At 36.3% G+C, this 12,846-nt stretch overlaps 2 protein-coding genes across 2 annotated transcripts; one reads left to right on the forward strand and one right to left on the reverse strand.

Annotated features, from left to right (window-relative positions):
* Positions 1–634: 634 nt before the first annotated feature.
* Positions 635–4,333, reverse strand: LOC142542954 (replication protein A 70 kDa DNA-binding subunit A-like). The gene is given in 3 exon segments (XM_075649890.1): positions 635–1,295; positions 1,297–3,208; positions 3,894–4,333. Coding segments are annotated over 3 exon segments (2,583 nt in total). The 5' UTR covers positions 4,181–4,333; the 3' UTR covers positions 635–911.
* Positions 4,334–10,112: 5,779 nt separating this feature from the next.
* LOC142542955 (hypothetical protein At1g04090-like) lies at positions 10,113–12,795 on the forward strand. The gene is made up of 3 exons (XM_075649891.1): positions 10,113–10,659; positions 11,092–12,627; positions 12,658–12,795. Exons 1-2 carry the CDS (start codon positions 10,422–10,424, stop codon positions 12,618–12,620), a joined length of 1,767 nt encoding a protein of 588 aa, XP_075506006.1. The 5' UTR covers positions 10,113–10,421; the 3' UTR covers positions 12,621–12,627; positions 12,658–12,795.
* Positions 12,796–12,846: the final 51 nt, after the last annotated feature.

The raw sequence follows: 12,846 nt of genomic DNA on the forward strand, positions 1-12,846 counted from the left end.
AAATAAATCTATTATATTTATATTCAGGAAAATTTTATTTGGAGAAAAATTATTCAATATTATTTTAAATGTGTATAAGTAAAATGTTAATTAAAAAATTGTAGTTAATAATTTACTAATAAAATCTTGACATTTTTGTTTCTTATATCATAATACAAAGATAGGACAAAGTTTTATTTAAATTCGACAAAAAGTAAAATGATAAAGTGAGAATAATGTAGAGATTTAAGAAGATATATAAAAAAATTTGAAAAATAAAATGTTAAAATAAGATTTCTTTTTAATGAAATTTATTTTAACAATCTATATGTTTTTTTGTAAATTTTTTTTATCAATTAAATTATGAGAATTTATAAGCTCTAAAATTAAACCTTAATAGGAGACACGTCGTTCTTTTTCCCATTTATGTACCCCGACTACAAGTTTGTGTCGTGAGAACCCTCACGTATGCCTGTCCCAACCTTTCAGAAGGCAAGGCTAATGCCCATCATATTAGATCAAGCGCGCAGATGCCCAAAACGTGGAGATGGGAGTGCTCCTCCCCCCACAATTATATTACACGCAAAGGTGTCCGTATATCCCCCTCTTGACTCACTTAATCATTCTAAAGTTCGCATTGTTGAGGGAAAACAAAGAAAGAGGACGTGCAACGATTCTCGTTTCCCTTGATCTCAGTTCTAAAAGAGACTCTACAGAGAAATCCAGATTGATAGGAATAATTAAAAACAAAAAGGCAATAAAGTTCTTCCAAAAAAACAAAGCTACACAATCTGACACGAGTTCATGCCACAAAAGATCCATACTCCACTTGTTATTTCTTAAACAAGGATAAATCCGTAACCAGCAGGAGGACAAAGCACGAATCTCATGCTTCTTAACTTAACACAACCTAATTTATGTACAGCAGAAACTCAAAACCCGCCAACATATTGCTTTGATGCCGTACCATATCTCCCAGGAGTTGCATTACTGGTACCATAAGCTGGAGGAACATTGCTTGAATTGGGACAATCCTTAGCCCAGTGTCCAAATTGATGGCATTTAAAGCACTCACCGGATGCACCCCCAGAACTCGCCCCTGGGGTTAACTTATTGCCAAAGCTGCCTCCATAAGATTGTTGCCCTGGACCACTCATAACACTAGGACAATTTCCAGAGCTATGACCACTAGCACCACAGCTATTACAACTCATACACATACCAACAGAACTAGTAGGGGGAAGTCGTGAACCACTATACTGATTAACGTACATGCCCATCTGACTCGGTGTGTCTCTGGCCACATTGATGTTACCTTCCACTGTAGTTCATAGTAGATGCTCTCGATTCTTTGCTTCCACTACCAAATCCTCCACCGTGATTCTGCCCAGATGCTGAAATGGGTTTTTCACTTTTAAGAGGTAAAGAACCCAAGTCCTCTTCTTTGAACTTGGCAATGGAGTCTAGAAGATATTTGGTCTCTGTTTGGAAGTTCACCTTATCTGCTTTGACTACTGTCGACTTGACACGCTGTTCATCACTAAATGTCTCTTCCTTGACTTTTAACTTGAATGTGAATTTGGTAAACAGAACATTACGTACAAGTTCGGAAAATTTCTCATCATCTTGTTCTTCGTATTTCAAATAATACAGGTCTTTTGCTGATACGCCCAATATCTCCTCTCCTGTTTCCTGAAATGCAGTCACCCATGTTAATCCAGTGTGATCCTGGATTTGCATCTGGAGAATATATCTATAATCGCATTCATCAACTAACTGATCACATCTGTCGCATCTCCATTTCCCATCTCCGTTATTTGTAACCTTTTTGTTGCACTGACGATCCCCGATCATGATGGGGCATGCAGTATAGCAAAAGTTGTCCACTTTCATGAACGTGAGGGTGGCAGAGACTGTAATCCAATCAGGCTTCTCGGAAGTCCCTAATTTTTCATCTTTAATCTGAGTTACAGTTTTCCGTGTATCAGTCCGGACAAAATTTGTTTCCCTGGATATAGATACAGCAGTGGTATTTTTTCCCTCGTTGTCGAACCATGTTCTGAGGTTGTGAGCTTCAACAAAATCTGGCTCTATAAACAGCTGACTAGCGGAAATGGTTCCCACTGATTTTCCATTAAAATCATTCACTCTACCAGATTTCACAGCCAAAACAGGAAATACCCCAGAGTCGCACATGTTCTGAAGTGTTTGACCTTCGGCATTGCAAAAGTTTCCCCACAAAGTTAATTCAACACTTCTGCCTGACATGTCTTTGAGTTGGAGTGTTCTTTTCTGAGTTTCTTGACCATTTTTTCTCATTATTAAGGTGGATGGACTGATAGAACAAACAACAGCAATCAAATCCACTACACTGTTGTTGTCTAGGCCTTCCATGTCACATATGGGGAGAAAATGAAATTGCTGCTGTGGGATGGTTTTATCATCCTCAAAGCAAGGCTGAATAATTGAAGTACTCTCCAGAAAAATCTCATGATCATTGCGTAGGTGATTAAAAGTTTTCTGAGCAGGCTTCAGCGAACCTTTAGAAATCATATAAACTCTACCAGGCTCAATTTGATGGTAAAACTGATCTGCTACAGCATTGAAGCATGTCACTCTTATTTCTCCTCCTTCAGAATCAAGAAGATCAAAAGCAAATACTTTACCATCACCTCGAAGATTGCTGTAGTGCTTGAGTTCCCCTTTGGCTGTCACTCTGGCCTTAATCGTCCATCTTCCTTGGTAAGGATTCAGTGCAGCAATAGGAATAATTCTAGGAGGAGCTTCATTTTTAGCGACAGGCCCCCTGTTGGAGAACATTGGAGGCGGTTGATGATGAAGTGACTGAGGCGGCCTGACATAATTGTTAGGAGCCCGAGAAATCCCAGAACCAGATTCTGATTTCGCATACTGCTGAGGTGCATTCATTGAACCATATCTGCTAGAGTCAAGATTGCTGCTGGAAGAATTATATGAGTGTGAGACTGCATTCCGGCCTTCCATCACAGGAGGAGCATGAATTTCACTGCCCACATTTGGCTTTGAAGCTGAACCGGATGCATAAAATTGTGCACCAGTTCCAGAAACTGGCTGATTTGTTGGCTGAATCTGTGCTGTCGGTCTAGCAATTGAAGGCGCATTTCCGTCATTTTTGTTTGGATATTGCTTTGGTTCACCAATAGGGTCACATTTTTCTAGTATCACGTCCAGATCAATAATGATTATAATCCTGCACCAGTTTAGGGGAAAAGTATAATACACAAACTGAAACATAACAAATAATTCACATGAAGTACATCAGAAACAATTTTTGGGAAAGAGGAGCATACATTACATTTTAGATTAGTATCAATTCCTCAATTCTAAAGTCCTACAATAATAAGATTTCTTGCGACAATAATAAGATTTCTTGCCGCATTATTTATATAAACTACTCCAATGACCAAAGTTCCTGATCCATTATTGCAGGAATCTTCAACTAACAAGTTAAAAGAGTGTAGCCTGACAGCATGATTTACTACTTAATAGTTTCAAATGCGAAAAAACTAATCCTTTAGTCAAAAAAATCAAAAGAATCAAATCAAGCAGAAGAAACCAATAGCTTATGACAGTTTAAAAAAGAAAAAGGTAAATCGTAAAAACAATCAGGTAAAATACTGGGAATATAGTTAACTTATGAATTTCAAATTCAAACGCTAAAAATAACCATCTTAAGCCAAATTTAGTATTGCACAAGTACTCAATTCCTTTCCTTTACTGGAAAAGGCTAAATTTTGAGACGCGTATGACTTCTTTCTTTACCTCGATGTTCAACTGCCCACCACCCCACCAAAAAAAAATTAGAGGCACAACAGAAACTGAAATGAAAACCCCAAAATCAAATAAAAAGTGTAATGGGAATTTCGAATACTGACATGCGATTCTGAATAAGATTACAAACGAACTGCGTCAACTGCACAATGGAACCTTTCTGCAGCTTTTCAGACCGTACCAATTCGTTCCGCTGAGTCGCGAGCATGCCTTGCTGAGTGAACGTTCCGTCCGACAACAAGATACGATACCGTTCATTGTTATTGTTCTGGTTCTGTGTATTCACCAAACGTATGTCGGCAACTTGAAGCACGGGTTTTACGTCAGTCCCCTGCGCTTCGCCACTCGATAGCAGCGCAATTGCGCCTTCCGTCAAATTAATCGGCGGCATATCGTTGAAATCAGCGGTTGTTATCAGAAGAACAAATTTATTAGTTAATCTACTATGTGGATTCTAGGGGAAGATTAGGAATTTTGAAAACCCTAGGTGGAGGAGAGGAGGGAAGACGAAGACAGCGCGAAAAAATAAAAATATAAAGTTGGAGTGGAGTGACTCTTGGGCTGTTGTCGTCTATTCTGGGTGCATAGACCGAACCTAATAAAAATAGCCTTTTTTTAGTTTTGTCATGGAAAATAACAGACATTTATTTATTACATTTTAATTGAATTATTTTCAAAGAGAGGAAAGAATAATTTATGGGTGAAAGATATTTTTTGTGAAAACAAATTGTTATCAATATTATCAGTTATGATTTCAGAATCAAATGTATACACTGACAAAAACTTGTGTAATCAGTCTAACAGATCGTATTTTGTGAGACAGATCTTTTATTTGGGTCATACATGAAAAATATTATTTTTTTATGCTAAATGTATTACTTTTTATTGTAAATATCGGTAGAATTGACCCGTCTCACAGATAAAGATTCGTGAGACCGTCTCACAAGAGATCTACTCGATACACATTTATTTAATGGAATAAAAATAAATTTCAATGTAAACTTTCGGAATTAATCTTGATTAAGTTATAAAATTCAAAGTTAATATAAAAATGATATTTCACTATTCAATTTTATAATTTTTTACCGCATAAATTTATATGATTAACTTTTCATTCTCAAAATATTTTGAACTAACATCATCAAAATAATAATTACTTTAGAATACTTTCATTTTATATTTATGCGTATATCCACAACACACATAATTTATTACTACAACTGGTATAACTTATCAAACTAATTTTTTAGATATTTTTTTATTACAGTTGAGGATGTTGTTCTTGATGTTGCTAGGATTTGAACTTTAACTATAATTTTATTTCCTGTAACTTGTACATTTTTTTCAGTTTTCATCTTGTTAACAGCGATTTTGTATTTTTAATCCTATAATTTGCATGTCTTTTTTTTCATTTTTGGTATTGTTAACGATATATTTACGTTTTTCGTCATGTAACTTACGTGTTTTTCCATTTTTGACCATGTTAGCGATGAATTTGCATTTTCAGTATCGTAACTTGCATTTTTTTCATTTTTGGTCTTTTTTTTTTAAAGATGTTAATGTTAACATGGATTTTTGAAAAAAAACTTTCATATGTATCGTTTTTTTTAAAAAAAATATTATTTTGAAAGAAACACAATAGACTCCGATAAATATGTCAAAAAATAAGAAAAAATACAAGTTACACAGATTGAAAATACAAATTCACTATTAATATTACCAAAAATAATTAAAAAAGTTACAAGACTAAAAAATGCAAATGCTCTGTTTGCAAGGCAAATTATGGAAGAGTGTAAATTATAAGACTAAAAATGTAAATTTTCCCGTATATTTATCTATTATCTATCACTTAGTGGCTTCTGTGTAGGCATTAATACTTATTGGAGATAATCATACATGTTTTATGAAATAAAATTTTTGTGGGTCTTTTATTGTGGGGACCCGGACGCTAATCATCTTCTCAATCATCTTTGGGATTTAATTATCAATTACGATAAACAGGGTCTAAAAATTTTTTCTTTAAAATGCGAAAGGTAATGGAATCAATCTATTATACAAACCAGTATAATAATACATATCTTGTACAACATGCTTCTAGTTCAAACTAATCTAAGGTTTAACTACTAAATTTCAAGTATTAAACCAATTCTACATCCAAGTCCGGAATCACCACTCTAATCTCGATCTCTCTTCATCTTCTTGACTCCGATCTTGTCCCACATGTTGTCATGCACACATACAAAACAAGACAACAGCCGGATACTCCGGTGAGAATAAATCTCAGTATAAAACATGTATACATGCTGATACATAATCATAAATCATGAATCAAAGCAATAATAATGGGCTCCATAGTCTATGAAACCAATATATATAAACATGCAATTCAAATCAAATCATGTCTTGACTCGACTCGACTCTACTCTAGGGATCCCGGTGTGAATAAGACGTCACTGTCTGTCACCTACCCTCCCAATCGGGGTAACTGTACGTCTTATTCCTAGACTTCGGTCATGTCTGTATCGAATGTCTGCAATCGGAGTGAATCTGATCCGAAGCGTCGATACCACCGAACATCTAGTTTAGCAAGTCTGCTAATGACTCTCCTATCTCAATGCTTGAATATACATCTATAAACAAGACATAATAATAATCAAAGATCAATAGCAAATCTAGTATGTGATTTAGGGAAACTCCAACCAAGTCTGATTCGAGTCGTATCTCCCGAATTCACATGAATTATACATTTCTCTTCTCGGTCTGATGAAGACGAAGTCTTGTATTCCAATCTGTCCATATCCAAATCTGATAATGACAATCATATAAATACCCTATCAGTATATAACTCAATTCAAGACATGTTCTGATCAATACTCAAATCGATAAATAATCTGATCCATATCTGAACAAGGTACAATCTAATTCATATCAATAATATTACGATACAAACGAAATCATTACTGAATCTGATCATTATCAATCTACTGATGTTGCGACGGCATAATAAAACAGTCTTGATAACCCCGTCAATCTCAACATCCAGATATAATAACACAGCTCATAATCCTCATCATAAACATCTATTGATTCTGAGATAATAATGTTGAGTATCATTCTATCAATCTTCAACTCAATTCAATACATGTACGTAGTAATATTCTATCTCGGTACATTTGTGTAGCATAACGGCGTCTTATCGGTATACCGGCAACTCAAATGTCATCTGTAATATCAACAAGTCATAATTCTTGATCACCATCACCCATAAGCCTGAAAATCTGTATATTCTCATATACATATATGCTGGAATTTCACACTAATCGCATATTCTATCCGTTTTTCAATCCGATACCAAATATATGTGCTCCTTCATTTCGACAACATATAATATCAAGCATATATAGATTCCTCCAACATCTTAATATCAAACATGCTGAAAGTAATAAAGTATATACCCTTTCGAAGCTCTTGTCAAGACGAACGCGAATCTAAGCTCGGATTTAAGTTTGGATGGCTAGATATTGCACAACCTCAATTATCGAGAAGAAGAACTTTGAAGCTTTCATGGAGTTCCTTCTGGGTTCGTGTTTCTGAATGAAAGGGATGAAGGAGACAACACCTCATATTGCATGGCTAAGGGCAAGTGTCATTATTTTTCCATAACCACGTTTCACCGCGGGTGCGGTGGCTTCTTGACCGCAGGTACGGTCTGCTCTTGGCAGCCCTATCCAAAATGCAGAGCCATCGACCGCGGGGGCGCTCTGGTTTACCCCGCGGGTGCACTCACCCTACTGTAGCAGCACCGCGGGTGCGCTACCTCTGGGACCGCGGGTGCGGTGCTGCTACTGTAATTCTATTCAACTTTCTGTCCATGCACCGCGGGTGCGCTGCTTCTGGACCGCGGGTGCGGTGACCCTACTGTAAAAATGGCCAACTTTCTGCCCATCAACCGCGGGTGCGGTCTTGTTCGTAGCGCGGGTGCGATCTCTTTCTTCAAGCAACACTTCATAATCTCATTTAGTGCCTCTCATTACATGTCATGCATACTCATATCTTCCGAATATCACATCAATGAAGACTAATAAATCCCGAGCCTTACATTTATATATATATATATATATATATATATAGACATCGACTCCTCCGCGAGGACCATTCGTTTATTTGAACACGTAAAAGTGTGAAATCGCCAAACCATTATTTGACAATTAACACTTACACGGCATGGCACCAATCAATTCACAAAATTAGATATTCTTCCTCATTACTTGTATTCATCCTCACGACGGGTTTTCATTTTTATCCGAACTAAAATTTTCTAAATCATGGTTGAGCTAATATTGACAAATAGAGTCCCAGACTATCGGAAAATAAGACAAAATTTTATGTATAAAAAATAAGTCACCCAGGCGATACAACACATGGCTCCGCGCGTGTCCTCTCCACCACTTTCTCTATTCAAACAATCATAATAAATCATCCTATATTTGTCAAAATCATGATAAGGTTAACGGTGATGTTGTTTGGTTGAATAAGGGATCACATGCAACAAGAGATCGTAGAAATAATGATCATTACAATCGTTTAATTTGAACCAAACATGTTTTTCACGTAATTATATCTCCGCCGTTATCGTCTAATCATGTCTTTTTCTTAACATTATTTTCAAGAATATAGTTGTGATCATCATCATTATATATATATATATATATATATATATATATATATATATATATTAAGTTTAATACAATGGTTAGTTTTAAACCATTATAAATTGTAATTTATCAAACAATTTAAAATGCACTTGTGTATAAAAATACAAAAGTTATAATTTATTAATAGAAAATGGCTTTTAACCTTTTTATTTAAATACTTTTCTTACAACAAAACTATCAATGCTAGAAATCGTGGTGCAATTTAAAGGTTTTTTTAATTGAAATGTGAAATAAATTTTGATGTTTATCTTAGGAATTTTAAAAGCCAAATTGTAGTTGTTTCTCACAAAATTTGCGCGGCGTGTCAGGCACGTGATCATGCCAATGTTGTGAAATAATCGAACTTCTTTAATCAAACGTCGATGATATCGATTTGGTCATACGTTCTAACTCCTTCGAAATAACTCCAAAAACGAAAACATAAAACGAGGAATATGATGAAATTACATGAAGAATCCATTAACAACATCAAATCTAATTATGTTGTTATGAACTTGCTCAACGTTTTTACAAGAAAGTTGAAAGAATATGTAAACTTCAAATACTTGACTGTCGAAAATTGAAATAACAGACAAAGAATTGAGAGAATTCTACACAATTTTGTTGTAGATTTTGTTTTTGTTGTGTCTTTTTCTGATTCTTCATTTCTGTTTTTGTTCAAGTCCATTGAGCAGTTTGACTAACTTCCACGTTTATTCATCGTAGATCATGGATCGACTCATTCTATCGTGGTCCTTAACCGATCCCTTCACGGGCTCGTCTGTTGGTTTCTTCGTGTTTTTTAGAGTTTTATTGTTAGTGAGTTTCAAATGATTTGAGCTTGGCAGAATATGGGCTCAACAGTAGTAGTAAATGTGATGGATAATTAATTTATTTTCAGAGACTCGAGGTTGAGTCTAATTTTAAAAGTATGTATTTATGGGCGTAAATAGTAGTTAATGAGTCAATTTTTCTTACTATATATAAACTGATGTACTGTTGGATCCAAATAAATGAATAGATTACGAAATGTTGCGTTCCAAAGATGTGGAACTGTTATTAAATCAAAATAAATATGATTAGAGTTCATATATTTCACTTTCATGTCTTAATACTACCAACTTATTTTTTTTACAGAAGTATAATATGTATCATTGTTATTAAACTCAACCGGGTTAAAAAAATTCATATTAATCAGCATTTTGAATTTAAATTTCGTTAAACATGAAATGGACCCAGAAATTTGATTGTTAAATAACTAGAATTTAGAGGGAAATCAACTTTACATATTACAAAGATTATATGAATCATTGTCCGAGAAGGATGTTCGAGTAGGTGAGATAGATGAGCACCGGACTAATTGTAAGGAGTTCTATTTTTCTATCAACACTTTTTTCGGACAAACATGTCGCATAAGGTTTGTCTAGTAAAGTTTAGCTGACTAGCATGATTTATTGACTGTTGCATTAGACAAGAATTTATGCCGTGCAAGCTGAAAAAAATTATACGAATCATGAATAATACAAAAAACATATATCATAATTTTCAAATTTATTTATTGAGCGGCTAAGTGGATTGGCCGGTTATGGCTATGCATTTGGCTGAGTTGTTAGTCAAAACCAATTACACCTGTTTTCTCCCGTCGGGTTCGAATTGTAAGAATAAATGGAGTCCGCACTTCGTTGAATTGAAAGAAATGTATTGGTTTCCGTTAATTCTTTGAGACTTAAAAATTAGGTAACCGTTAACTTTGACTTTTATCTTTATTTATCCACAAAGAAACAATCATTCTGCCACCCCAATTCAATATGTAAGAGAGAGGGATCACCGATCACGACACGCAAGTACCAAATACCGGTGATGATTTTCACCATATATTTAGCTAAGGAAGCAACAACTTTGTTGTGTGGGAGAGACTAGTGTGCATATATTTTGAAGATGAAAAGATTGAATCTTGATACCTGGAATATGTTTTTGAGCCGTCTGTTTCTTTTCCTCGTACGCACATGTATCCGCTCCAGCAATTTCAGTGTTTTATTTATCGTCGTGCTGAGGTTATTGGTGATGGGGAATTGTCTGAGTAGCAATGAATCTTCATCAGACATGGGATCAAGTAATTCTCTGCCTATCGACACCATTTTCAAGCTTCCTTCTCCACTGCCCTCTTGGCCTTCAGGTTCGTTATTTCTCAACTCCATTTCGGCATTCAGGTAACATTAAAACACCCCACATTGGTTTTATAAACAGCAGGGAAATGACATAAACTTGGAAATCTTTTCTTTGTAATGTATAAGTTTCTGGGTTTCAAGTCTGGCGTTTGTGTTTATGACCAAACCCAAGTGGTTTTGTCGAAATTGGATGAGCGAAAAGAGTGATACGAGAAAGACTAACCAGCTTTAGATTTGACAAATCGGTGGGTGAAAGTCATCCAAAATTTCACGAATGAACAATGTTAAGATTTCAAATGGGGTCCAAAAGTTGTTGTGAAGTAACATATCGACTTGATAAATTACACCACTTGGACTAGTATTTTGGGTTTGAACCTTCTAGCATGGTATCGCTTTCACCGGCTATGCCGGCCTTATGTTTGGTTTTGCCTGAATGACAGGTGGTGGCTTTGGGAAAGGAGTAATGGACATAGGAGGTCTTCAATTGCTTCAAATATCATCTTTCAAGAAAATCGGGGCAACATATACAAGAGGACCAGACAATCTTGGGGTGACGTTTTTTGAGCCATCTCCAATACCAGATGGTTTCTCGATGCTTGGTAGCTATGCCCAACCAAATAATCAACCCCTTTTTGGTTGGGTTTTGGTGGGAAAATCTGATGCAAGCGATCAATCAGGCCAGATCTTGAAGAGTCCAATTGACTACACTCAAGTTTGGGTTAACAGTAGCCAGACAAATGGATCGGAAGACACTGCTTATTTCTGGCTCCCAAAACCATCCGACGGCTACAGAGCCGTCGGGTATGTCGTTACATCGTCCCCTGATAAGCCTTCTCTAGACAAGATTGCATGTGTTAGATCCGACTTCGCAGATGAATCCGAATCTGATAACTTGATTTGGGCACATAATGGATTGAATATACATGATTTAGGACCAAATAACGGAGGGATGGCAGCAGAAACACTTGGCACAGGCACACTCTTTATCCAAGAAAACACCGCCAATGATACTTCTAGTTCCACCCCACCTTTATCTCGTCTGAAGAACAACAATCTCAACTTATCTTCCGTGCCTAATCTAAGCCAAGTTGAAGCATTATTCAAGACATATGCGCCGTATATTTACTTCCATCCCCAAGAGATTCACCTGCCCTCTTCAGTAAATTGGTTTTTCAGCAATGGTGCATTGCTATACACAAAGGGAGACGAGTCAAGACTTGTCCCAATTGAGCCCGATGGCTCAAATCTTCCGCAAGGGGGCTCAAATGACGGCGCATACTGGCTAGACCTGCCAATTGATGAAGAAGCCAGAGAAAGAGTGAAGAAAGGAGATTTGCAATCCGCAGAAGCTTATATACACATCAAACCAGTGCTTGGAGCAACATTTACCGACATTCAAATGTGGCTATTCTACCCCTTCAATGGCCCTGCAACAGCAAAGATAGGAATATTCAATAAAATTTCACTCGGGAAAATCGGAGAACACGTGGGAGACTGGGAGCATTTGACGCTTAGAATCAGCAACTTCGATGGGGTACTAAACAAAGTTTACTTCTCCGAACACAGTGGGGGTACATGGGTTGATTCCTCCGCTTTGGAATTCCAAAATGGGAACAAATTCGTGGCCTACTCCTCGTTAAACGGTCACGCAAGCTATTCCACCGCGGGGCTTTTTTTACAGGGGGCCGGTAATATTGGGTTGAGGAATGAAGCTGCAAAAAGTGGAATAGTGATGGACACCGGGTCCAGGTTTTCGGTGGTGTCAGCGGAGGGGGTGGTTGAGCCGCAGTGGCTGAACTATGCCAGAGAATGGGGTCCTAAAATAAATTATGATTTCGGCAAAGAATTGAGAAAGGTGGAGATGCTGCTGCCGGGGAAGAAGCTGAATCTGCTGCCCAATGAAGTTTATGGGGAGAAGGGACCCCTGGGCCCAAAGATGAAAGATGTTTGGAGTGGCGATGAAAGATAGGGAAGCTGTTTAAGGAAGCAATTATTTTTAGTTTTAGTATAAATAAAATGAAGGATAAAAGATCTTTCATACCTAATTATCAAATTATAAATATTATTTAAGACCTCATCATTACTTTATTTTATACATAAAATAATATAAGTTTTTTTATATATTTTAAAAATATCATGAAAGTTATTTATATTCATTAGCCATATTATTTGATCTATCCATAATGTGAAAAATA

This window comes from Primulina tabacum, chromosome 4 (assembly GCF_025594145.1).
Source record: "Primulina tabacum isolate GXHZ01 chromosome 4, ASM2559414v2, whole genome shotgun sequence".
NCBI lineage: Eukaryota > Viridiplantae > Streptophyta > Magnoliopsida > Lamiales > Gesneriaceae > Primulina > Primulina tabacum.